This window comes from Hyaena hyaena, unplaced genomic scaffold (assembly GCF_003009895.1).
Source record: "Hyaena hyaena isolate Hyena2069 unplaced genomic scaffold, ASM300989v1 scaffold_9, whole genome shotgun sequence".
Taxonomy (NCBI): Eukaryota; Metazoa; Chordata; class Mammalia; order Carnivora; family Hyaenidae; genus Hyaena; species Hyaena hyaena.
This window is the reverse complement of record NW_024080641.1, coordinates 2,011,667-2,035,563: the sequence shown is the minus strand read 5'-3', so window position 1 is coordinate 2,035,563 and position 23,897 is coordinate 2,011,667. Positions and strand designations below refer to the sequence as shown.

The following is a 23,897-nucleotide window of genomic DNA, read 5'->3' as shown; positions in this document are numbered from 1 at the left end:
CTGGGTGTATGAAGACCTCTGGGGGCCAAACTGGTTGCCGGACAGCAGGCCAGGGCAAGGGTCCAGGCAACAGGGAAGTGCAGAGGCGACCCACGGTGCCATACTGGGGACAGGAGGACAGGGCTTGAGTCTGATGGGCTTTGGCGGGCCGGGCACAGTGCCTCCGGGTGACTAGGTGTAAGGTGGCGCTGTCCCAAAGACAGGGAAGTAGAGGAAAGTATGAGTTCGTGGGCCCAGAGGCTAAATAAACTCAGTTTATGAGGAGATGGAAAAATCTTCCACGTCAGAGAACCGGCCAGGACGCCGGGGGCGCTCGGATCGCTGGGTCTTTGAAAATGCAAAGGGCCCAGGACAGGGATTCCTGGCTGAAACCCTAGAGTCCCTGAGTTGCATCATTGGCGATGACAAGCTGATGTTTTGTTCTTTGGCATTTTATTTCAAAATTGCAGCGAGAGAAAAAAAAAAATCAACGGCGGCACCGGGAGATCCGGCCTGAGAACGGAGAGATGCGGAGTTGGGGGCCAAAGTGCATCCCTGACCCCACGAAACGGAGCAGCTGGGAGTCCAGATCCCCGCCCCAAGGCCTGAGAGGCGGGGCTGGGGCCCAGACGCCTGGGAAGGGCCCATATGGCTTTGGGAGAGTAGCGACCACGTGGGGGCGCCAGAGACCCAGGCGTCCCGGCTCCCCTGCCCTTTTATTTTATATTGCACTTCAGGTGAGTCACTGGTAGGGAGGCGACATTCGGGGGGAGGGGGGGGTCTGGATGTTAGGGGTCAGTGGGTCCGAGGAGAGGTAGGGCGGCGTCTGTAGCGTCACACCGGGAGCATCCACTCGTGGGCTCCTGTTCCGTACTGAGGGACGACAGAGGGCAGGCCGTGAGAGGAAAGCCACACTGCAACTCCCAGCAAGCCCCGCGGCGTCCCACGCTAAATGGTTGCGGGGTTGCGCCCCCACGACCTCATGGGAAATGTAGTCCACTTCCCGGAAGACTGCCTACAACTATAGGGAAAGGGGGATCGTGGCGGAGATGGCGCAGAGGCTGGGGGGGGGGCGGTGTCAGTTCTGCAAAGGGTTACTGTCAGGCCGCGCGAAGGCTCTAGGGGAAAAAAAGTCCTGTCCAGCAGAGAAGAGCCCAGATAGTCGAGACGTGTGGTTCTAGGTCCCGATGCACAGGCCTTTACAGAAGCTCATGGGTCGAGTGCCAGGAAAGGGGCCCAGAGGTTCTCAGGAAGGCTGTCTCGGCTGAGATGAAATGGAAACACCTCCAGGGGCTTAGGAGAGGAGATATTCCCGGGCCTCCGTGGAGACTGAGGCCCAGAGGCTTGGAGGAGATGCCTCGGGCCAAAGGGAGAGCCCAGGGCTCCAAGGCCTCCACGCAGGGTGGGCTTCTGGGCCAAAGACTGTCTGGAAGTCCCAGAGGCTCATGCGAAGGGAGTTCCCCCACCGGAAGGGCCCCCTGGAGCCACAAGGGTGGGGAAGGCGAGTTCTCCAGCCAGGGCTTAGAGGCTCCCAGGAAAGGGTCATTTTGCCCCAAGGAGTGTTCTAGGCCACAGAGGCTCAAGGAAAAGGCGAATGTCGGGGGCCCAGAGGCCGATGGCAGGGGCCATTATTGGCTCTTGGGACTGTGGGAGATGGGGGGAGGGCTCCCAGTCCAGAGGCTCGTGGGCCGTGACCCTCCCTGGGGAACACCCATCCAGCCCATTTCCCAGTGGGTGCCCTTCACCTGGATCGCCCTCAGCTCCTTCAGGAAGCGGTGGATGAGCTCAGGCCCATTTTCCATGGTGGGAATGTGTAAATGCTGGCGAAGAGAGTGCGGTGAGGGCCGGGCCGCGCATCCCCGCCCCCTGCTTCCCTCGCGTCTCCAATGGCAGCGCCACCTCACCTTGCCTTGGTACAGGATTTGGTGTACTGGGCAGACCTGGCAAGCAGTGCCCGAGCCAAAGACTTCCCGGACGCGACCCTCTTCCAGCGCCCGCAGCAGCTCCTTCATGGTGATCTTCCGCTCGGCGACCCGGAACTCACCCTGCCGAGCGGTGCGCATGAGCCCGACCTGTCCCTCCACAAGACGCGTGACAGAGACCCGAGGAGAGGATACCCAGAGAGAAGGGGCGGATGCTAGTGTGCCACAGCCCCCCCCCCCAAGTCCCCTGAAAGTTCCGGCCCCCAACACAGCAGTTAGCCCGTCACTCCCGCCACCGGAGACGCTGCGCCCTCACCCAGGTCCTGGCCAGGTCCAGCAGACTCTGTCTGACCACTCCGGGCAGGATGATACCGTCCAGCAAGGGGGTCACCAGTTCCAGCACTGGGTCAAGTATAAGGGGGGGGTCACCTCACACCCTGCCATCCCCTTGGGAGCCACCCAAACCCACCCCCAACCCCCCAGATCTGCGGTCTGCTGGGAGTTTTGCTTCGCCCACTCCCACCAGGGCCTGTGTGGGGTCAGGGGATGGCTCACCCCCATCCTCGTAGGTCCAGTAGATGAAGATGTTCATGGTGCCCACCTCGGTGAGCTGGTGGTCAGGCCCGTACAGCCAGAGCACCTGTTCGCAGCCCCTCTTTCTGGCCTCCTCCTGCACCAACACGGTGGGCCCGTAATTCCTGGGACGGGGCGGCACAGTGACCGGGGAGCCGGCCCCTTCCTCGGATGCCCACTGGGGGGTCACCGCCTGCTCTGTGAACTTTTACAACGGCCCCCGGCCCCTTCCATCACAGCACGCGCTGGAGCTCCCAGCAGCCCGGGGGGAGGGGTGGCCGGGTCTGATTCATCACCAGTGTCCCCAGCACAGGGCCTGGCCCTCGGGAGACCTCGCGAGGTTGAAGGGACCTGAATGACACTCCCAGCTTGGTGAGGCAAGTCCCCTGGCAGGACAGATTTACCCAGAGAGCCCACACGGGGGGACACTCACTGGAGGCCCCAGGGGACTATGGGAGCTGAGCATGGGGGTGGAGGAGTGGGGGCGCTGGCTGAGCCTGGGTGTTCAGGGAGCCTACATCGGGGAGAGACCAACGAGCTAAGTGTCAAGTTCATTTCTAGAGGCTTCCCAGGGGGCCGATCCTGGTTTCTCCACTGGCTTTCATGCACACCCTTCGTAATTTTTGTTTCTTAATGTTATTTTTGAGAGAGTGTGAGCGCATAATGGAGGGGAGGGGCAAAGAGAGAAGGAGACAGAATCGGAAGCAGGCTCCAGGCTCCAAGCTGTCAGCACAGAGCCTGGCGCAGGGGTTCGATCTCACAAACTGTGAGATCATGAGCTGAGCCCAAGGCGGACATTTAAGCGACTGAGCCCCCCAGGCACCCCACCCCTTCCTAATTCTGAGCCGATTTGTCCATAACGCTTAGCACAGACCCTCTCCCCTAAGTCCCGCCCCCAGCATCACATCCCACGAGCAAGCTGCCCCAGGTATGTGCAATAATAAAGGACAGTGCACACCCAGAGAAGCAAACCCACACCCAGTGCCTTTGACTTCCAGCATCCAGGACAATATGGGGTTTGGGAAGGGACCACTTACCCCCCGACCTTGTAGTCACCGACCCCACCCACCCAGGCTCGGATGAATGTCGGGTCGGCTAGGAGGGAGACCGGGTCCATGGCATCTCCGGGGAAGTACGCGCCCACAGGGCAGAGAATGACAAACAGGAGGGCTTTCGAGGGCCGGGAGACACCCAGCGAGGGCTGCTGTGGGCAGAAGAGGGCATCAGGGACCCAGGAGTCCAGCCCCCCAGCTCATCCCCTCCCTCTCCCCAGGTGTCCCCCCTCCCTGCCCTCAGCACCCCCCCCCACTTCCGCCCCACCTGCATCGCAGCGCACGGACTCAGGCCCACCTCGTTTCCAATGATCACAGGCCTCACATAGAGGCTCGCGTTGGCGCTATCGGGAACCCAGTCTTTGTCCACTTCCACCAGCCGCCGGATACACTCCAGCAACTCCACCTTGTCAAAACCCTGGGCGGGATTGCCACGAGTCAGCCCCGCCCCCCCGCACCCCTTCCCTGCCCCCCGCGGCCGGCCAGGGGCCCTCACCGGCAGGCACAGGCGCAGGGCCGAGCGCAGCATCCGGTCCATGTTGAGCCAGGGTCTGAAGAGGCGCACCTGCTGGTCGCTGCCTTTGAACGCCTTCATGCCCTCAAAGAGCTGCCGGGACAGGTGGGTAGGTGATTCAGCTCAGAGACCACCTCAGAGAGCCGCGAGAGACATCGAGAGACACCGAGACACAGCCTGATACACACGGACACAGACACGGACGCAGAGAAGGAGCTGGCGAGAGACTAATGCAACAGAGCACACAGAGGACGCAAAGAGAAGAGACAGAGACGGAAGCAGAACGGAGACACCGGTAACAGCCAGAGAGACCCCGAGACCAGGGTACAGAGACAACACCCTACTGAAAGCCCTTCCGTGTTCCTGGTTCGATTTCTCAGGAACGATGGTGGGGAAGTGCTGTTTTTAAAGAATCCTTGTGTTTGCGAAGCACTGGATGAAATAATACAACTTCCAGGATTTGCTTCAAAAATCTTACAGGAGGGGGACAGAGATGGGAGTCCAGATGAAATAAGACAGTGAGCAACACGTGCTAGCTACTGAAGCAGGGTGGTGGTGGTGGTGGGGCTTATCATCGCATTCTGGTTTTTTTTCCTGACTAAATTTAATTATTTAATTAAAATTTAATGCATTGGGGCGCCTGGGTGGCTCAGTCGGTCAAGTGTCCGACTTCGGCTCAGGTCATGATCTCACTGTTCGTGGGTTCGAGCCCCGTGTCGGGCTCTGTGCTGACAGCTCAGAGCCTGGTGCCTGCTGCAGATTCTGTGTCTCCCCCTCTCCCTGCCCTTCCCCTGCTTGCGCTTTGTGTGTGTGTGTCTCTCTCTAAAAAAATAAACATTAAAAAAAAATCTTTAAAAAATTTAATCCATTAATAATATACTTGAGTTCAAATCATTCTATTTTTTTTTTTAGAAGTTTATTTATTTTTCGAGAGAGGGAGTGGGGCAGAGGGAGAAGGAGAGAATCCCAAGCAGGCTTTGCACTGTCAGCACAGAGCCCGATGTGGGGCTCCAACTCACGGAACCCGTGAGATCATGACCCGAGCTGAAACCAAGAGCTGGATGCTTAACTGACTGAGCCCACCAGGCGGCCCTGTCATTCTATTTTTATGTTTGAAATTCTCCATCATAAAAATTTAAAAATAATATTGGGGGGGGCATCCCACTTCGGCTCAGGTCATGATCTCATGGTTCTTGAGTTTGAGCCCCTGTATGGGGCTCTCTGTCGTCAGCGCAGCGCCCACTTCAGATCCTCTGTCCTCTCTCTGCCCCTTCCCCGACTGCACTCTCAATCTCTCTCTCATAAATAAACATTAAAAAATAAAAATAATTGTAAAAGTTTAAAAAAAATTTTTAAGTAACCTCTACACCCAACATTGGGGCTCGAACTCATGACCCCCAGATCAAGATTGCACACTCCACCAACTGAGCCAGCCAGGGGCCCCAGAACATTTTTTAAAGTACAAAAAAAGAAAAGGCTGATCTGCACCCTCAGCCTATTGTTGACCTTGGCCTTCAAGATCTTATGAGATCTGGCCCCTCTCATCTCAGCCTCGTAAGCTGACATGGCAGATTGGCTACTCGGGCTGTAGTAAGTTCATCCAAATACTTGTCACAACTCAAGTCTCCTCAGGACAACGCTGCCTTCAGCCATAGCTTTGAGCTGTAAACTGAATGCCTCCCGGACACCTTCCTTAAAGGCCCCTCACCAAGTCCCGCAGAGCCAGTCTTCGGCTAAGTGCCCACAGGGGGCCAGCCCCATGGTCACCTGGTCAAACCTCTGGGCGCCACGCTCGGCCCTCCCTTCCCTGCACCTGTCCGGCCTGCCAGTCCCTCACATCGCTGAATGTCTGTCCCTCCCCCTGGCTCCGGCCCCAGCCTGGGCCTCCATATCTACCTCTTCTATCTGGGCCTTCACCCCAGCCTGGCCTCCTGGCCTCCGGCTCATCTTCCACACGACCTGAGGGGCCTCGCTACACCCGGGGCTGACCCGGCTCCACGTCTGCTCAGAGCCCTCCATGGCTCCCAGGGCCCTCGACAAGGTGCCAGCCCCACAGCTCCTCCGTGGCCCTGACGGCACCCTCAGCCTCCTCTGCCACCTTCCAGTCCCCAAGTCCCCCCCGTATGCCGGGCTCCCCTTTGTACTGTCTCTTTGTCCTGGCTGGTCCGTCTCTAAAGCTTCCCTGTGCCAGAAGAGACCCTACTTTCTTTCAAGTTAGAGGCGGGATCGGTGCCTCTTCCGGCCCCCACCATGCCTCAGCTGTCACCTCCAGACCACGATCGCACTGGGCTGTGACCGCAACACGGGGGGGTTTCGAGGGAGAGAGAACTGGGTCTGCTCGTCTCGGGAACCCGGCACCACCCAGCATGGGCTCGGCTCGGAATGCGAGGGACCTGGGAGGGAAGGAACACACGGAAAGCAAGCCCAGGGCGGTGGGCCCTGCTAGAGACCCGGCAGGAGGGAAGAGCTGCAGAGGGACGGGGACAGAGGTCACCGCCATGCCTGTAGCGAGTAGTGGAGGCCGGAGCAGGCTGGGTGCAGTATGAGGTTCTGGAAGGGCTGGATGCGGGGCTGGCCCCAGCCCTTCTCCTCGGTCCACTCCACCATCAGCATGTGGTCAGTGAAATTCTTCCCAAACACCAAGGGCTTGCTGGGGTCAGGCTTCTTATGAGGCTCCTGCGTCATTTCCAGCTTCAGGTCCGCAGCCTGAGAAGAGACAGGGGCCCCGGGCATCCTGAAATCTGGGCCCAACCTCAAACAGAAAAACTACAACCCCCATGAACCTCTGGGGCTAAGACCTAGAGAGGAGAGACACCTGTGGCCCCAGAGGCTTCTGGGACATGTAGTATCCACTCTCTCCCACAGCCTATGGAGGATTCTTAGGCTACCCCATTGCCGACCACCTTCACCTTTGAACCCTGGACCCTTTTGGAGACACCCAAGTGTAGCTGCTGGCCCCTCCCTCAAACCTAAGGGTCCTAGCTTCCAGTTCCCTCCTCCCTCAGACCAGTAAGGAGTCCAGGCCCCAGCCCCTCCTTGAGATCCAAAAGTAGATTTTCCTCCATTCACCTTGAAGTTGGATGAGGCATATCTTCTGGGGCCACACAGAAGCCAAGAGACAGGGAGGAGTTTTCGGGCCCAAATCTGGAGGGGGGGACAGAAGTAGTGAGGCCAGAAGAGCGAGCGAGCAGGGAACCCTGGAGCCCGTTTTGCCACCTCCTGCACTTGGGAGGTCCCTCTGGCAGGCTCTGTCCCATGCCCAGTGCATTCGAGAGAGGGCATGTGGCCCCGGCCAAGTCCGCTCCCCTGTGGGATCAGCTTATAGTGGGAGGGAATCCTGAAGGAGGCCAAGTCAGTCCCCTCCCGGCCCTCACGAGGGCCATCCCTAGAAAAAGCTGACTCAGCTCCTGTCCCCTCCTTGCTAGGACAAAGTTAAACACAGGCACCTCCCACCCCTGGGAACTTTGGCCCCAGCCCTGAGATCAGCTCAGACAGAAGACGGCCGACCGAGGGAAGGCGCACAGGTAAGTGGAGGCCTCTCTGGGGGACCCAAATCCTGACCAGAGTTAGAAAACTGAGGAACCTATAGGCTGTAATTCCCCAGAACCCAGAGGCTGGGCCCCCAGCCCCCTCTCCCTTAGATCCAGAACTCCGGACCCCAGGAGACTCAGTCCCCAGCACCTTCCTCCCTTAGACCCAGGAGTCCTGGCCTCCAGCCCCTTCTTACCCCAGACCCAGAAGTCCAGGCCCCCAGTCCCCTCTCCCTTACACCCAGGAGTCCAGGGTCCCAGCCCCTCCTCCCTCAGACCCAGAAGACCCCGTCCCCAGCCCCTCCTCCCTCAGACCCCTTCCTCCCCCAGGTCCAGGCCCCCAGCCTCCTTCTCCTTCAGACCCAGGACTCCAAGTCCTTATTCTTTCAGGACTCAGATTAATTACCTAAGCTCCCAACCCCATACCGCAGACACCAATGGTTCTAATTCCCTTTGGATCCCAGGGACCACATGGACCTGGTGGGGGTCCCCAAGTCATTGGCAGAGACCCTGCTCAGATAAACACTTGTGGTCCTGCCTGAGACAAACCAGGGAGAGCAGGTCTGTCCGTGTCCATCAGGGTGGGCTCTCCCCCTTATTCTTTGACCTCACGTTGACCCTTTCTTTCCCAGCCTGGCAGGAAAGCAGCTGGGTCATGAGGTTGGGGCCGACAGGACAGCGGACGTAGCCTGCTCCTGCCCTGTGAGCTGGGCGAGCGGACGCCAGTCACTGAGAACGAACATGAATGGCATCGTGAGTGGTCAGTAGGTGAGTCCTGGGGGCAGGTCCTAACGTCTGGGCGGTGACGTCAGAGGAGTGGCTCTGGAGAGCTTGGGGCCCAAGAGCGTCTGGGCTGATCAGAGTGTGGGTCTGCGGCATGGCCTCTAGGTGGCGCTGTGTCGCCCGCACAAGTCTGTGGCCACGCTTCTGTCCGGCAGAGAAGCGGACAGCATCGCGTGGAGACAGCACGGACTCTCAGGGTGGAGACAGCAGTATCTGGGCAGGAGAGCGGCCAAAAAAAATGGACCAAAAAATAAATGAAAGAGAGGGAAGAGCAAGAATGAGAAAGAAATAGGCAGAAATAGAAAACAAAACGGATGGGGCGCCTGGCGGGCTCCTCCGGAGGAAAGTGGGACTCTTGGTCTCAGGAAAAAGTGGGACTCTTGGTCTCCGGTTCCTGAATTCGAGAGTTCGAGCCTCGCGTTGGGTGGAGAGATTACTTACAAATAAAACCTTTAAAAGAAAGAATAATTGAAGACAAAACTGAGAAGAACAAGAAACCAGGTACAGGAGATGCCAGAAGAGATACGATCATAAAGAGAGACCAATTCGAGAGACAGATAGGGAGACACGCAAAGTCAAGTGTGGAGAAACCCAGAAACACAGGGAGGGTGAGATATGGAGACGCTGAGGCAGGGAGGAAGAAGTAAATAGGCAGAGACCAGGCTACAGGTGACAGCACAGAGTGAAAGGAGACCCAGAGAAATGAGGGAAAGAGAGACAGAGTGAAGCCAACACCAGGAAACAAACGATCTCGGCGATGTTTACAAACAGAGATATCCAGGAAATAGAGATCTCTCTACGTCTCCCACAGGGCACAGAGAAGGGGCCCAAGCAGTGGGCAGATCATAAATCTGCACAGGCCATCAAGACGCTGTTGTCCTGAGAGACGCCGTCTTCATCTTCCCAGGACACTGCTGTAGGCGCAGGGGTCTCACCTCAGCTCGGGGAAGGGGTACCCACCATCTGACACCCCGCACCGCGGGCACTGGACCCAAGGGATACCCTCAGATGGTAGATGGGCTTTTGGGACAAAGGGTGTAAAAGGGTCAGGGCTAAATCAGGAAACAAGGGAAGAGGGGAGGGGAGGGGCATAGGGCAGGGGTCTGCAACACGAGGGAGCCTCCTCTGTGTCCCATTACAGCCTAGGGCTGTCCCCACCACAATCCAGGACTGTCCTCCCATCAAGGCCCAGGCCTGTCTTCTGTCATAGTTCAGCACTATCCTGAACATTTTGGGACAGCCCCCACATCACAGCCCAGGAAGGGTCCCCCTCATAATGCCATGCTGTCCCTGCCTCAGCCATGGACTGTCCCTATCAAAGCCCCAAGTTGTCCTTGTCATGGCCCAGGACAGCTCCCACCACACGGAACACTGACCCATTGTAGCCTGGGGCTGTCCCATCCAAGGCCAGGTCTGTTCCACGACAGCTCAAGACTCTCCTCAATCACAACCCCAAACTGTCCCCGTCACCGCCCAGGCCTTTCCCACCACAGCCCAGGAGTGTCACCATCAAAGCCCCGGCTGTCGCCGTCACAGCCCAGCATCGGTCACCAAGACTGTGAAACGTGAAACTCTGCCCTGCTATCTCTCCACCAGGCCGCATAGGAGTCCCAGAGTCAAGTGCAGACTTATCGTGAAAAACACTTTTTCCAAGGTTAAGCTGCAGCTGTTACGGGTTGTAAAGATCCCTTCTTTGAGTTGTTACTATTTCTCTCCTCGCGGAGAAACTTTATTCTCGAAAATCACACTCTCCACAACTCTGCTCACTGTCACCTTGTCAGGAAGCATGGACCGTCCCACTGCTGCCAGGATGATCTGTCACCCGGACAGTGGGAAGCTGCCTCAATTTCCGACCCGGACGCGGAGCTTCAGATAAGAGGTTTCAGGGACACCACATTCCACATAAATCTTAACCTTTTAATTCCAAGAAAATCGGGCCTTGGGTCCAATTCCCAGTCCAGACCTGAGATCTGTGCCTTCATCCTACTACCCCCACGCCTAGGGGTTCGGGGTGTCTTACCCCGACGCCCCCACGGGCTGACCCTCCCTTAATCCCCCCACCCGCCCCGGTCCGGTGCCTGTCCCATAACTGCCCTCCTGCGTGTTTCCCTCCATACCTCGGGTTGGCGTCCCTGTCCCACCAATTACGCCCTCCCCCCACCCGGTCCTTACAGCCTCGTGCTGCTTGCCAAGGGGCCCCCTCCTTCTCGGCGACCCGCAGCGGAACCCGAGCACCGAGGGAGCGACGCAAAGCCGGACGAGCTGGGGGCTGGCGGGCCTCCCGGAAGTGGGCCTTCCCGCTCCCTCCCCGGCCGGGGGCCGCGAACCCACCTGCCCCAGGGCGGCTGCGGCCATGGTCGGAGCGGCTGGCGGACTGTACCCGCCCGGGGCGCGGCTCAGAAGAAAGACGTTCCGGCCCCGCCCCGCTCACGCCCCCTGTCGCGGGAGGGCCGCTCCCCGAACACCCCAGGCGGGCCGGGCCTCCCCAATTATAGGGCGCCCGTGGGGAGCTGGGTCCTACTGGAGAGCGCATGCGCTGGAATCCGCGCGGCGGAGGGGAGTTAACCGAAATACGCCCTCCTCCCAACCCCCACCCAGATTGTTCCAGCCGCAAGACTGCTGTACCAGAGCGTACATGGAAGTTTTGTTCTTGTTTTTGTTCTTATTGCATTTTAATAGGCACTATCGTGGAACGCTAGCGAGGATAAGCAGTTCGAGGTAAGACAGAAAAGGACAGGAACGGAGAGAAACCTCCGCATATCTCGATCCCTCGGTGATAAGGAAAAGCACTGGCTGTGACTGTCTGTAAATAGATCACGTAAATGAAAAAAGGATTTTGGAAAAAGGCCTCGGAAGAGGGTAGCAGGTAGGGATGGATGAAGGGGTTGCAATCACCCCCAATTGAAAAAAATTCTTTAACGTTTATTTATATTTGAGAGAAAGAGACAGAGCGTGAGCAGGGGGAGGGGCAGAGAGAGAGGGAGACACAGAATCCGAAGCAGGATCCAGGCTCCGAGCTGTCAGCACAGAGCCCGACGCGGGGCTCGAACTGGTGAACTGCTAGATCATGACCTGAGCCCAAGTCGGTCGCCCAACCGACTGAGCCTCCCAGGCGCCCCACAGTCAACCCCTATTTGAATATACTTTTTTCTTTCCAAGGAGAAAACGTATGTGTCGTCGTTGTAACTTTTTAGGATACCATGCACGTGGTTCATCATACCTCTTTCCAGTTTCTTTCATCAGCGAGGCCCGAAAAAAATGTTAATCCCCCGACGCCTCAGTGAGCCTCTAAGAACAGCCCCTAAGGCAGGGTTCCCTGGTTATGCCTCTTCTTGAGTGTCTTCCCAACTACGGGACCCCCAGGGGCAGAGTTAGCTAATTACAGCGCACTTGGATCCCTCTAGAATCCCTAGCGATCCAAACCTGCATCAGTGCTCCTATACCGAACTCCTCGGTCCCTGGGGCCCCCAGACCTTCCATGGTCAGAGTTTCCCCCCAACTCTTGCATCCGGGTTACTGTGGCACCGAAATGTTCCTGCTGTGTCCCCAAACTCCGATTCCTGGGCCACTGAGCCTCCCAATTCTGTCCCCGGGTCACTGTACTCCAGCCCTAAGAGCCACAGGTCCAGGCAAATTCCCAAGCCTCCTCCTGAGAGTCCCGTTCCGCTTCCCTCCGCCGCGATCCTCCTCTGCCGCCTCCTGGCCAGGGGCCCGGGGGCCGCGGCCGCGCCCGTTCAGCTCGGCCAATCAGCGACTGCCGCACACCCCCGCCGCGGCCAATCCGCAGCATCTCTGCAGCCCCGCCCCACCCCCCTGGCAGGGGAGAGTAACCCCCCACTGGGACCCGCGCCCCTGCAGGAATCCAGGGCAAGCTCTTCCCTAGCTGGGGAGTCCATGCCCCCTAAGTCTCCTCTTCCCCCAAACCCAGGAGTTCGGACCCCAGCCCCTCCTCCGTCTGACTCAGTCTCACCCCCCAGCTGCCTCTTCCCTCAGAACCTGTGGAGCCCACCACCCCTCCTATTTCTCAGCCTGCGAGGTCAAAACTCCTTTCCCTTAAGGACCAAGAATAACGAGAGGGCCCTTTTGTTTCACCTCCTCTATAATCTCCTAATAGAGCTTAATTTACTCTCCCCTGCGGGCCTTTTTATTAGCAGGGGTGAAGCCGACCGGCAACGCTTTTCTCAGGAGCCCTCGGCGACAGGCTCCTGCTGCAAGGCCTGCCGGGAGTTGTAGTCCCTTGGGTCAAGACCACTCATGGGAACACGTGGGGCTGGAAGGGGCGGGTGTGTGTGTGTGTGTGTGTGTGTGTGTGTGTGTGTGTGTGTGTGTGTGTCTGTATGTGTCGGGACGCACTGCCGGCGTGGCAGAGCTCAAAACAGCAGGAAATAAAGGAAATGATGCCCTCTTCCTTCTAGCTGCAAACTACTTTTATGGGAATCTGCGAGGTAGTTGGGCACATTGGTTAGTGGACTTAAGGTCAAGAGTTGGGGTGTGCATCTAAGAAACAGATGGTAGAAGCTGAACTTTAGGAGTCCTAGTCAGGAAGGCCCCAAGTGGAAACGAGGGAAATCAGGAAGGGATGGTGGGGGGCTCCACCGGGGTGCCTGGAAGGGCCTTGCGCCCATACCCCAGCTCCGCACCCCCGGTCACAAACAGCTCAATCCCAGTGCAGAAGTTGGCTTCGGAGGCCAGGAACACGGCTGCCGCCCCCACTTCAGCTGGCTGGCCCATGTGACCCAGGGGCTGGGGAGAGACAAGGGAAAAAGGAGATCAAGTGAAGGCCCCTCCTTAGTGCTACACCCTAAGCCTCCCATAGCCCCTGGATCTGGCCCCCCCTCCTACCTGGGCCAATGTGCCTTCTCGGATTGTGGCTGTAGGGTCAGGCGTTTCGGCAGCCAGCCTCTCCCACATTGGGGTCCAGATGTTTCCTGGGGAGATACTGTGGGGAGGGAGAAGAGGAGATCAAGGAGGTGTGTGCCACAACATGGCCTCTTAGGCTCACTCCCTTCCCTGCCGTCTCTGCCCATTGGAGCTGCTCACCAGTTGACCCGGACGCCATATTGACTCTCATCCAGGGCCAAGGCTTTGGTCATGGCTGTTACTGCCCCCTGCGGAAGACGATGGGGGAGCAGAGTTCAGTCCAGGGAAGCTGAGGTTCCTCCCGTCCTCTCCTTCAACCGGGAGGGGTGTCAAGCTGGGGCCTCAGAATGGGGTACTCCTGCCTTCCCCGAGGGCTTCTAGGGGATGCACCAGGCTCTGTTTCTGGGGAGACCCTGGTGCATAACATGTCTGCCGCAGGTTGCCATGCCTCAGGGCTGAGGTCCTTGGAGGCCCTGGTAGGGAGTGAAGGAAGGGGCAGGGTACCTTGGTGGCCACATAGGGAACACTCTGGACCTGGCCGATGGCCCCGACCAGACTGGAGATGTTGATGATGTTCCCCTGGCTCTTCCGCAGGTGGGGGAGGGCAAGCTGGGGAGACAGAAGGCAAAGGCAGTCACCAGGGTCCCTGGATCTGCCCCCAGCCACACTGCAACACACCCTGAGGTCTGACAATGGCCACGGCTCTGGCATGTTCACTGACTGATGGCATTCCAGAAGCCCAGAGAACACCTTCACTGGTTGGCCCCAGGGTCTCAGTGTTTAAGGACTGTCTCTCTGCAGCCATCTCCACTTCCTCTCTCCCCCTCTCCTCCCCCATCCTTTGGGTTCTTGCCCCCTCCCCCACCCCACTTTTGTCCTGCCTCCTCTAGGTCTCTCTTTCTGCTCTGGGTCTCTGTATGTTACTCAGACTCACATCCAGATGGAGACAGGAAAAGACAAGATGCCTAAATATTTTGCAAAAATGAGAGGCGGGGGGAGAGTTTCTCCGCATTTGAGGGGAAGCTCTGTGGTCAGAATGTGATGTGGGAGGTCCTGGTGACATGCACCCCATTTCATGAAGCTCCCCGGAGGTCCCTAAACTAATTCTCTTTCCTCTCCCCCTCTCCTCCCTCCCTCTCTGTCTCTCAGCTCTTGGACTACGCGTGACCTTGAATAAACTCAGATTCAATGCTTTCCCTCTCTTTCCTTTGATGGCTGAGCTGGCCAGCCGGCTAAGACCTGTTCCTCCCCCTGCCACGGAACATTAAAGAAGACAAGCAGGCCCCGCTGAGGGGTTCTCAGAGTGGGAATATAAATTAGCTCCCTCTCTGAGTCACCCCACCAGCTTTTCCTCCTCGGGCTCTATGCTGACAGCTCAGAGCCCGGAGCCAGCTTTGGATTCTGTGTTTCCCGCTCTCTCTGCCCCTCCCCCACAGGTGCTCTGTCTCTGTCTTAAAAATAAATAAACTAAAAGAAACCATTTTTTTTAAAGAGTATTTTGAGAGTCAGAGAGCAGGTGAGTGGGGGAAGGGCAGAGAAGAGAGAGAATCCCCAGCAGGCTCCACGCAGTCAGCACAGAGCCTGACGCGGGGCTCGATCTCATGAACCGTGAGATCGTGACCTGAGCTGAAACCGAGTTGACATTCAACCGACTAAGCCCCCCAGGTGCCCCACCGACCAGCTCTTCGAAACCTCCTCCACTCCCTCAAAAACAGCCTCCACCCTTTCTGAGGACTGTGTCTTCAAACACACCCTGAGCCTTCCAACCTCAGGGCCTTTGTGTCTGCTGTTCCCTCTGCCTGGGATACTTTTCCTGAGATGGCCATGGGACGCACCCCTAGGGACCAGCCATGCCAGTATGCCCAGGACTGAAGTGGCTCTGAGGACATGGACATTCCGTCCACAGTTTTGGTGTGAAAACGAGACAGTCCTGGGTAAACCTAGTCTGTCAGTAACTTCTGGTCTTGTTTAAATGCCACTTTTTATTTTCTTTTTTTAATATTTAAAAAAATTTTTAAATGTTTTATTTATTTCTGAGAGAGCGTGAGCAGGGGAGGGGCAGAGAGAGAGGGAGACACAGAATCCGAAGCAGGCTCCAGGCTCGGAGCTGTCAGCACAGAGCCTGACGCGGGGCTTAAACCCAGGAACCATGAGATCATGACCTGAGCCGAAGTCGGACGCTCAACTGACTGAGCCCCCCAGGTGCCCCTAAATCCCACTTTTTCAAGGAGGCCTTCCCTGACCATCCTATTAAAACAATTTTTTAAAATTTTATTCATTTATTTTGAGAGAGAGAGAGAGAGAGAGGGAGGGAGAGAGAGAGAATCCCAAGCAGGCTCAATGCTGTCGGCACAGAGCAGGACACAGGGCTTGAACTCTTGAGTCCTGAGATCGTGAGCTGCGCCTAAATCAACGGCTTATCCAAGCAACCAACCCACTGACCCATGCAGGCACCCCTGCCTGTTTGGTGAACTCTCCACCCAGGTATTGAACTTCCTCCCCACTCCGCACCCTGCAAACATGAAGTCCCTGACGGCTGTGGCACTGAGCCCACAACTACCGCTCAATAAATATTTGTGGCACATTCCCTGTGATCTCTTCTCAACCCTCCCACATATTCCTTGGCCTATATCCCCACCCCCAGCCAAGGTCACCTAGTACTTTCCTGGTAGCCATAACCAAGGACCTGCTGGAATCTTACTGGCCTGACCTCTCCTCCCCTCTCCCTCCCTCCCTCCGGACACCTGACCAGGAGAGCCTGACTGTGAAGCTGCGCTCTCATCGGAGGGGTTTCTGGGTCTGCTTCTCTCTGAGCTCTGCCAGGGGAGCCCCCACTTCGCTGGTTTCCCATATGCATCTCCTAAATCTCCCTTGGACCGGCCTTCTGGAACCTGCCCCCTCTGGGCATCCCCATCTGTCTGTCTTCAGTGCAAAGCTCCCTCCCTCGCCTCCTAGAATCTGCCTCTCTCCCCTCACTTCCGGCCTAAGACACGGGGTCCCCTCCTACCCAGCTTCTCAAGCCAGAGCCCCGAGAGCCTTCCAGGGCCTCCTCCCTCTCCCAAAGTTCCTCACCCGATCCGTCCCTAAGCCTGGCCGTTGTGCTTTCTAAGGACCTCTTTAATCTATACAATTCTCGCCACCTCATTCATTCACTCAACAAACATTCATGAGCACCTAGTAGGCGCCAGGTCCTGGGGTAGAAGATGCTGGGGATACCCCCGGAAACGATGGGGAGAGATTCTGCCCTCCAGTTCTGCTGGGGGAGGCAAGAGTAAACTCATAAACGTGCATAACAGAATGTGCTAGAATGTGATCAGGGATAAGAAACAAGGAGTAAAGCGAGAGGAGGACAATGAGAGGGTTGGGCTGGGTGCAGTTGTGCAAAGGGTGCTGAGGCAGCAGCTGCAGGGATGTCTGGGAGGAGGCTGGGCCAGGCCAGGGAACAGCATGTCCAAATGTCCTGAGGCCAACAGACCTGCATGTTTGGCACAACAGGGCTTTTGTGGTTGGAGGTGAGGTCAGAGGAGCCCTTGAAGGTGCCTTGAAGGCCACCTCTTTTTACTTGCACAAACATCATGGTCTCCTTTTTTTTAAATGTTTTATTTCTGAGAGAGAGAGAGAGAGAGAGAGAGACAGTGTGAGCAGGGAGGGGCAGAGACACAGGGAGACACAGAACGTGAAGCAGGCTCCAGGCTCTGAGCTGTCAGCACAGGGCCCAGGCTGGAACACATGAACCGGGACATCATGACCTGAGCGGAAGTCAGACGCATAACCCCCAGGCGCCCCGCCACTGTCTCCTAATACTGGCTTTCCTACCCCCACGCTTTGTTTTCTGACTTGATCTACACGCAAGACCCAGGGTGATCTTTAAAACAATTTTTTTAGGGGCGCCTGGGTGGCTTAGTCGGTTAAGCGTCCGACTTTCGCTTGGGTCATGATCTCGCGGTTCGTGGGTTCGAGCCCCGCGTCGGGCTCTGTGCTGACTGCCAGCTCGGAGCCTGGAGCCTATTTCAGAGTCTGCGTCTCCCTCTCTCTCTGACCCTCCCCTGCTCACGCTGTCTCTCTCTCTCTCCCTCTCTCTCCTAGAAATAAATAAAACATTAAAAAAATTTAAAAAAACAAAAAACAATTTTTTTAACGTTTGTTTGAGAGAGAGAAAAAGAGAGTGCCTGTGCAAGCAGGGGAGGGGCAGAGAGGGAGGGAGAGAGAATCCCAAATGGGCTCTAGAATACCGGCAGTGCAGGGCCCAACTCAGGACTCAAGCACACAAACCACAAGATGACAACCTGAGGCGAAGTCAGATGCTTCACCAGCTGAGCCCTGGTCACCCCTGTACTACTCTATTTTTTTTAAGATTTGGGTTTTTTTTTTATTTTAAAGAGAGAGAATGAGTGGAGGAGAAGGGTAAAGGGAGGGAGAGAGAAAAAGAGTGAATCTTAAGCAGGCTTCACGCTCAGCGCAGAGCCTGACGCAGGGCTCGACCCCACGATCCTGGGATCACGACCTGAGCCAAAATCAAGAGTCAGATGCTCAACAGACTGAGCCGCCCAGGCACCCTGAGAATGTTCTTGTTTTTAGGAAATATACCCCAAAATACTGAGGGGGAAATGGACATCATGCTTGCGATTTACCCTCAAACAGAGAGAGAGAGAGAGAGAGAGAGAGAGAGAGAAAAGGAGACAGCACAAAATATTGACAATGGGGAGTCCGGGTGTCTCTGTACTATTCTGACAATATTCTGTGAGTCTTAAATTATGTCAATAAAAATCAGTAGAGATTCTAATCCATTGGTTGTGTTTATGAAGTTCCTATGGCTGAAATTCTATGATGTCTGGGCAGCGGATGGCAGGGGGTAGAAAAACGGATAGAACAGTTTTTGGGTTTTTTTTCAAATTTTTCAAATTTTTAAAAGTTTATTTTTGAGAGAGATAGAGACAGTGCAAGTAGGGGACGGGCAGAGAGAGAGAGGGAGACAGAGAATCTCAAGCAGACTCTGCCCTGTCAGCACCAGAGCCTGATGTGGGGATTGAACTCATGGAAACAGAGAGATCATGACCTGAGCCGAAGCCAAGAACCAGCTGCTTAACTGACTGAGCCCCCCGGGCTCCTCTAGAACAGTTTAACAAAATGCGTCTGAGTGCTAAGCTGGCGGTGGAGATGGAGAGGACTGTCTTTTGTTCTTGAAACACATCCGGGTGATTTCTGCCCCAGTGCCTTTGCACACTCTTTTCTTTGTGCATAAAACAGCCTGTGCCCTACTTCTCCACTTCCTTCCCTCCCACTCAGGGCTTAGCTCAAACCCCACCTTTTCCCTTCTACTTCTGCCAGGCTTCATTTGCCCAACATATATCTCAGTGACCTCCACCTGAGTTAGATCGGCTGCAGGAAACAGAATGAGGCAGTGATCGTGATAAGCAATAAAAGATGTGCAGACGGTAAACTCTACCAGGCGGGTGGGCCTCAGATCTGGGCACTTTACCCCTGCAGGAAGCCTCTAGACCAGCCGCTCACAGGGAACAATCAGATAGCACAGTAGGGAGCGCAGTAGGGATCAGTGGGGACCAGGGAAAGATGGAGAGCCACGCCCCATTTAGCTGACTGTCGCTGTCCCCTGGGGGTCCAGTTTGCCACCCTTCCAAGAGAAACCCGGAATCTGGCTGTTTATGAGAAATCTCTCTTTTTAAATGCTGGGCACTGGGAGAGACACCGTAGGCGGTAAAGCCTCGGGTTGCAAGCAGAATTTGTTCTAGAAACATGCTTGTAATCCAAGGCCCTGGAATATCAAAGGGAATTTCAAGAACCATTGGCTTAGCTGTGACCAGGTGACGTTCAGCGTCGCGTCGTGTGCTCCTCTAATGCAAGCAGTCGCTCATTGATCAGGTTAACGTTTATTAGAAATGGTCGCTCGGCTTGCGGAACACTCGCGGAACAAGTTACTTGTGACCAGAGGTTTTGCTGTATATACAATATCCCCTTTATGGGCTGAGGTTTAAGAGTCTTACCGTATCGAGGTGCCAATCGCAGAGGCGAACAGAAGTTGGGGACAGGGGCAAGGGCTCACGCGTTAAGCAAGGACACCCAGCTGCCCAGAAACATTTCACCTGGATTTCATGTGACACCTGGGAGTCAGCAGCGCCTGAGTTTCCCACACAAGTGACCCCCGGCCCACTCCTGGGCCTCCTCCCCTCTCTGTCTACACTGGCTTTTCTGACCTACTCCAGCCTCAAGCTGGTGATCTCCGAACTGTTGACTCGGAGCCTCCGCCCTCACCGCAGACCCGAGAATCCCACGCAGACGTCGGGTGGGCGCCCCCCACTCAAAAGGTCCCCCGCCCCACCTGCTCTTCCCCAGGCTTCCCGGTCGCAGTGGATGACAGCTCAGTCCTACAAGCTGCTGGGGGGAGGGGTGGGAAACAAACCCAACCCCCAATGCCTTTTGGTGTCGAGTCCACCCGGACTAGTCTACAAGGAAATCCTGACATTCTAGCTTCAGAAGGGAGCCATAAGCGGGCCACCCCTCACCAAATCCACGGCCACAAGCCTGGACGGATTCAAATCACCTGCCTGGGTCATGGCCATGCTGGGCCCAAGGCCTCAGCCCTCGCCCCTGCCTGTTCCTCATGCGCCCGCCAGAGGGCGCCAGTTCCCCGCTTACAGGGCTCCCTTTGTTGCTTCTGGGATCAAGGGTCAAAGCCAAGACCTCAAGTGGCTGACAAGGCCCTTTTGCCCCCTTTCTGCCCTCACCTCCCGCCCTCTCCCCTTGCACCCTGCTCCAGTCACACTGGCCTCCTCACTGCTCTTCCCACACCCTGATCAGCGCCACCCCAGGCCCTTTGGACCGGCTTTTCCTCTGCTGGATTGCTCTGCCCCACACATATTCTTGAGGTCTGATTTAAATGTCACCTCTCAAAAAAGCCTTCTGAACATGCCACCCTGTCTAACAGAGGACACAAATCCTCTCAAACAAAACAAAACAAAACAAAACAAAACAAAACAAAACAAAACAAGGGGTGCCTGGGTGGCTCAGTTGGTTGAGCGTCTGACTCTTGACCTCAGGGTCATGAGTTCAAGCCTCATGTTGGGCTCTGCGCCGGGTGTAGAGCCTACTTAAAAACAAAACAACAGGGTCGCCTCTGTGGCTCAGTCGGTTCAGTGTCCAACTTCACCTCAGGTCATGATCTCACGGTTCGTGGGTTCGAGCCCCATGTCAGGCTCTCTCCTGTAGTACAGAGCCTACTTCAGATCTTCTGTTCCCCTCTCTCTCTGCCCTTCCCCTGCTCATTCTCTCTCTCTCAATAAATAAATAAACTTTAAAAAATATTAAAACAACAACAATAACAACAACAAAAAATCATCTGGTAAAGATACAGACTAAATTACTTACAGGTGAAACATGCCTGAAATTTGCTTTAAAATATTCCAGCAAAAGCAGGGGCGCTTGGGTGGCTCAATCGGTTGAGCGTTCAAGTTCGGCTCACGGTTTGTGAGTTTGATCTCCTCACTGGGCTCTCTGTTGTCAGGACAGAGCTGGCTTCAAATTGTCTGTCCCCTTCTCTCTGCCTCTGCCCGTCTCCCTTCTGTGGCACTCACTCTTTCTCTCTCTCTCTCAAAAATAAAGTTAAAGGGGCACCTGGGTGGCTCAGTCGATTAAGCGTCTGGCTTTGGCTCAGGTCATGATACCACGGTTCGTGGGTTTGAGCCCCGCGTCGGGCTCTGTGCTGACAGCCAGCTCGGAGCCTGGAGCCTGTTTCCGATTCTGTGTCTCCCTCTCTCTCTGACCCTCCCCTGCTCACGCTCTCTCTCTCTCTAAAATAAATAAAACATTAAAGGGGCACCTGGGTGGCTTAGTCGGTTGAGCGTCCGACTTTCGCTTAGGTCATGATCTCGCGGTTTGTGGGTTCGAGCCCCACGTCGGGCTCTGTGCTGACTGCCAGCTCAGAGCCTGGANACCTGGGTGGCTCAGTCGATTAAGCGTCTGGCTTTGGCTCAGGTCATGATCTCGCGGTTTGTGGGTTCGAGCCCCACGTCGGGCTCTGTGCTGACTGCCAGCTCAGAGCCTGGAGCCTGTTTCAGTCTGTGACTCCCTCTCTCTCTCTGACCCTCCCCTGCTCACGCTGTCTCGCTCTCCTAGAAATAAATAAAAATATTAAAAAATAAATAAATAAATAAATAAATAAAACATTAAAAAAAAATAAAGTTAAAGAATTAAAAAAAAAAAAAGTGTTATGAGAGCGCCTGGGTGGCTCAGTCGGTTAAGCGGCCGACTTTGGCTCAGGTCATGATCTCGCAGTTTGCGAGTTCAGGCCCCACATCGGGCTCTGTGCTGACAGCTCAGAGCCTGGAGCCTGCTTTGAATTCTGTCTCCCTCTCTCTCTGCCCCTCCCCCACTTGTGCTCTTCCTCTGTGTCTCTCAAAAATAAATAAATGTAAACAAAAAAAAAACAGTTTAAAAAAAGAGTCTGACTCTTGATTTTCTTGATTTCAGCTCAGGTCATGATCTCGCCGTTGCAGAGCTCGAGCCCCGCATCAGGCTTTGCGCTGACAGTGCGGAGCCTGCTTGGGGTTCTCTCCCTCCCTCTCTCTCTGTTCCTTCCCCACTTGCTCTCTTTCTCTCACTCTCAAAATTAACAAATTAAAATAAATAAATTTAAAAAAATTAAAAATTTAAAGGAAGGTTCTGGAAGGTCCTCAAGGAGACTGGGCCGCATAGCCACACAGTTAGTTCTGACAGGGGTTTGCACCCACCTATTTTCTACAAAGGACGGAGTCCTTCTGGAGTAAGGTCAAACCGAGGCAGAGGAAACATTTTGGTCTGAGGGAGAGCGGTTCTGACAATGTCATCGTCAGGAGGCCACCTGGGCCTGCGGTCCTCACCTTGGTCAGGGTGTACATCCCGAGCAGGTTCACCTCCAGCAGCTCCCGGAAGCCCTGGGCGGAGGTCTCCTCGGGCCACTGTGGAGGCGGATCTAAGGGTGGGGGTGGGAGGCAGAGAGAGAACATGAGGGAGTGACAGAGAATGGGGAAGGGAAACAGGCATAGGAGGGAGAGGCCACGGGGGGGGGGGGGGGGGGGGGGGGGGGGGGGGGGGGGGGGGGGGGCGTGGCAGACAAGAGGGTCAGGGATCATGAAAAGGAAGGAAGGTTGCATAATAGCTAATTTTAAAAAGCAGTCTCAGGCCAGCTGACCCAGCTCCCATATGAGCCCTGTCACTTCCTGGCTGTGTGACTTTGGGCAAGCCGTTTTGCCTCTCTGTGCCTCAGTCTCCTCATCTACAGAATGAGGATAACTTTTGGCTCTTGGGTTTAGAAATTTCACGAGTTGGGGCGCCTGGCTGTCTCAGTCGGTGGAGCGTGCGGCTCTTGATCTTGGGGTTGTGAGTTTGAGCCCCGCACTGGGTGTAGAGATTACTAGAAGATAAAATCTGGGGGCCCCTGGGTAGCTCACTCAGTTAAGTGACCACTCTTGATTTCGGCTCAGGTCCATGAGTTCAAGCCCCTTGCTGGGCTCTGTGCTAACAGTATGGAGCCTGCTTAGGATTCTCTCTCCCTCTCCCTCTCTCTCTCTCTCTCTCTCTCTCCCCCCCTCTCCCGCTGGCTCTCTCTCTCTCACTCTCAAAATAAATAAAATCTTAAATTAAAAATTTTCATGAGTCAATGTTTGTGCTTGACACTTAGTACCAAAATGTATTTGTTAAATAAATAGGAGGAATTGGTGGGGGGAGGTTAGAGGGACGGAAAAATCAATGTTCAGAAGAAAAGGAGCTAGAAAGATAGGGGATAAAAATGGTGGGGGGGGGAGAGGGGAAGACAGGCAGTGAGAAGAAAGGACCCTGAAGGCTCCAAAGGCTTTCGGAGACCAGGGGATAAAGGCAGAGAGGTGGAAAATTCAAGATGGCGGGTGGAAAATCCAAGATGGCGTGTAGAAAGTGAAGGACTCTTGGCTTGTCTTCCCCAGGGGCCTAGGGCTTGTGGTTGTGCTTCCTGCAGGGACCTGCTCCGACATCTTCAGAAAACCCACACGGGATCCTCTGTTTAAACCAGCCCCTGCCGTTCTCTAGGCCCTCGATCAGGTGTTTTTTGTTTTTTTAAAGTAAGCTCTACTCTCATTATGGGGCTTGAACTCACGACCCAGAGATCAAGAGTCACATGCTCTACCTGCTGAGCCATCCAGGTGCCCCAGTTTCCTCATAGCCTTTATCACCACCAACCACGCGAGTATAGATAGTCGATTCTCATTATGGAAGGCAGTTACGGTCAAGAACACCCCAGCGAATACTGAATTAGCGAATACTGGTTCCTCTTAAGGGAGATACACCCATGTTACACAATAATACTATGTAAACGTTACGGACTAAACATGCCCCCGGCCTCAAATTCACATGTTGAAATCCTACCTTCCGGTGTGATGGCATGTGGGGGTGAAGTCTATGGGAGATGATTTAAAGCCTTGCGGACGCGGGGCGCCTGGGTGGCTTAGTCGGTTAAGCGTCCGACTTTCGCTTGGGTCATGATCTCGCGGTTCGTGGGTTCGAGCCCCGCGTTGGGCTCTGTGCTGACTGCCAGCTCAGAGCCTGGAGCCTGTTTCGGTCTGTGGCTCCCTCTCTCTCTGACCCTCCCCTGCTCACGCTGTCTCTCTCTCTCTCCTAGAGATAAATAAAACATTAAAAAAAATTAAAAAAAAAAAAA

At 55.5% G+C, this 23,897-nt stretch overlaps 2 protein-coding genes across 3 annotated transcripts in view; both read right to left on the bottom strand.

The window, feature by feature from the left end:
* Positions 1 to 415: 415 nt before the first annotated feature.
* On the bottom strand, positions 416 to 11,309 carry BCAT2 (branched chain amino acid transaminase 2). Of its 2 annotated transcripts, none has more exons than XM_039249216.1 (11): positions 10,685 to 11,309; positions 7,110 to 7,184; positions 6,543 to 6,746; positions 4,023 to 4,133; positions 3,825 to 3,944; positions 3,512 to 3,675; positions 2,457 to 2,599; positions 2,218 to 2,303; positions 1,884 to 2,024; positions 1,725 to 1,799; positions 416 to 852 (listed from the first exon to the last, which is right to left on the bottom strand). In XM_039249216.1, exons 1-11 carry the CDS (start codon positions 10,706 to 10,708, stop codon positions 814 to 816), a joined length of 1,182 nt encoding a protein of 393 aa, XP_039105147.1. In that variant the 5' UTR covers positions 10,709 to 11,309; the 3' UTR covers positions 416 to 813. The 2 variants fall into 2 exon arrangements, with proteins under 2 accessions (XP_039105147.1, XP_039105155.1); XM_039249224.1 differs by lacking the exon at positions 10,685 to 11,309 and adding an exon at positions 10,526 to 10,548.
* Positions 11,310 to 12,762: 1,453 nt separating this feature from the next.
* Positions 12,763 to 23,897, bottom strand: part of HSD17B14 (hydroxysteroid 17-beta dehydrogenase 14) — a 19,693-nt gene continuing 8,558 nt past the window's right edge. Inside the window, exons 5-9 of the mRNA XM_039249512.1 lie at positions 22,087 to 22,178; positions 13,718 to 13,822; positions 13,394 to 13,461; positions 13,196 to 13,292; positions 12,763 to 13,096 (exon numbers count right to left, since the gene is read on the bottom strand). Of these exons, the coding sequence (XP_039105443.1) occupies positions 12,923 to 13,096; positions 13,196 to 13,292; positions 13,394 to 13,461; positions 13,718 to 13,822; positions 22,087 to 22,178 (536 nt within the window). The 3' untranslated portion in view covers positions 12,763 to 12,922. The remainder of the gene's footprint in view (positions 13,097 to 13,195; positions 13,293 to 13,393; positions 13,462 to 13,717; positions 13,823 to 22,086; positions 22,179 to 23,897) is intronic.

What these genes read in the sequence shown, in the direction of transcription:
- BCAT2 (XM_039249216.1), bottom strand. Translation starts at nt 10,708, where the DNA reads ATGGCCGCAGCCGCCCTGGGGCAG. An exon ending in CCGCAGCCGCCCTGGGGCAG is followed by an intron (nt 7,185 to 10,684) that starts GTGGGTTCGCGG and finishes CCCCCCCTCCAG; the next exon opens with ATTTGGGCCCGAAAACTCCT. An exon ending in TGGACCTGGCCAGGACCTGG is followed by an intron (nt 2,025 to 2,217) that starts GTGAGGGCGCAG and finishes ACCGCTCGGCAG; the next exon opens with GGTGAGTTCCGGGTCGCCGA.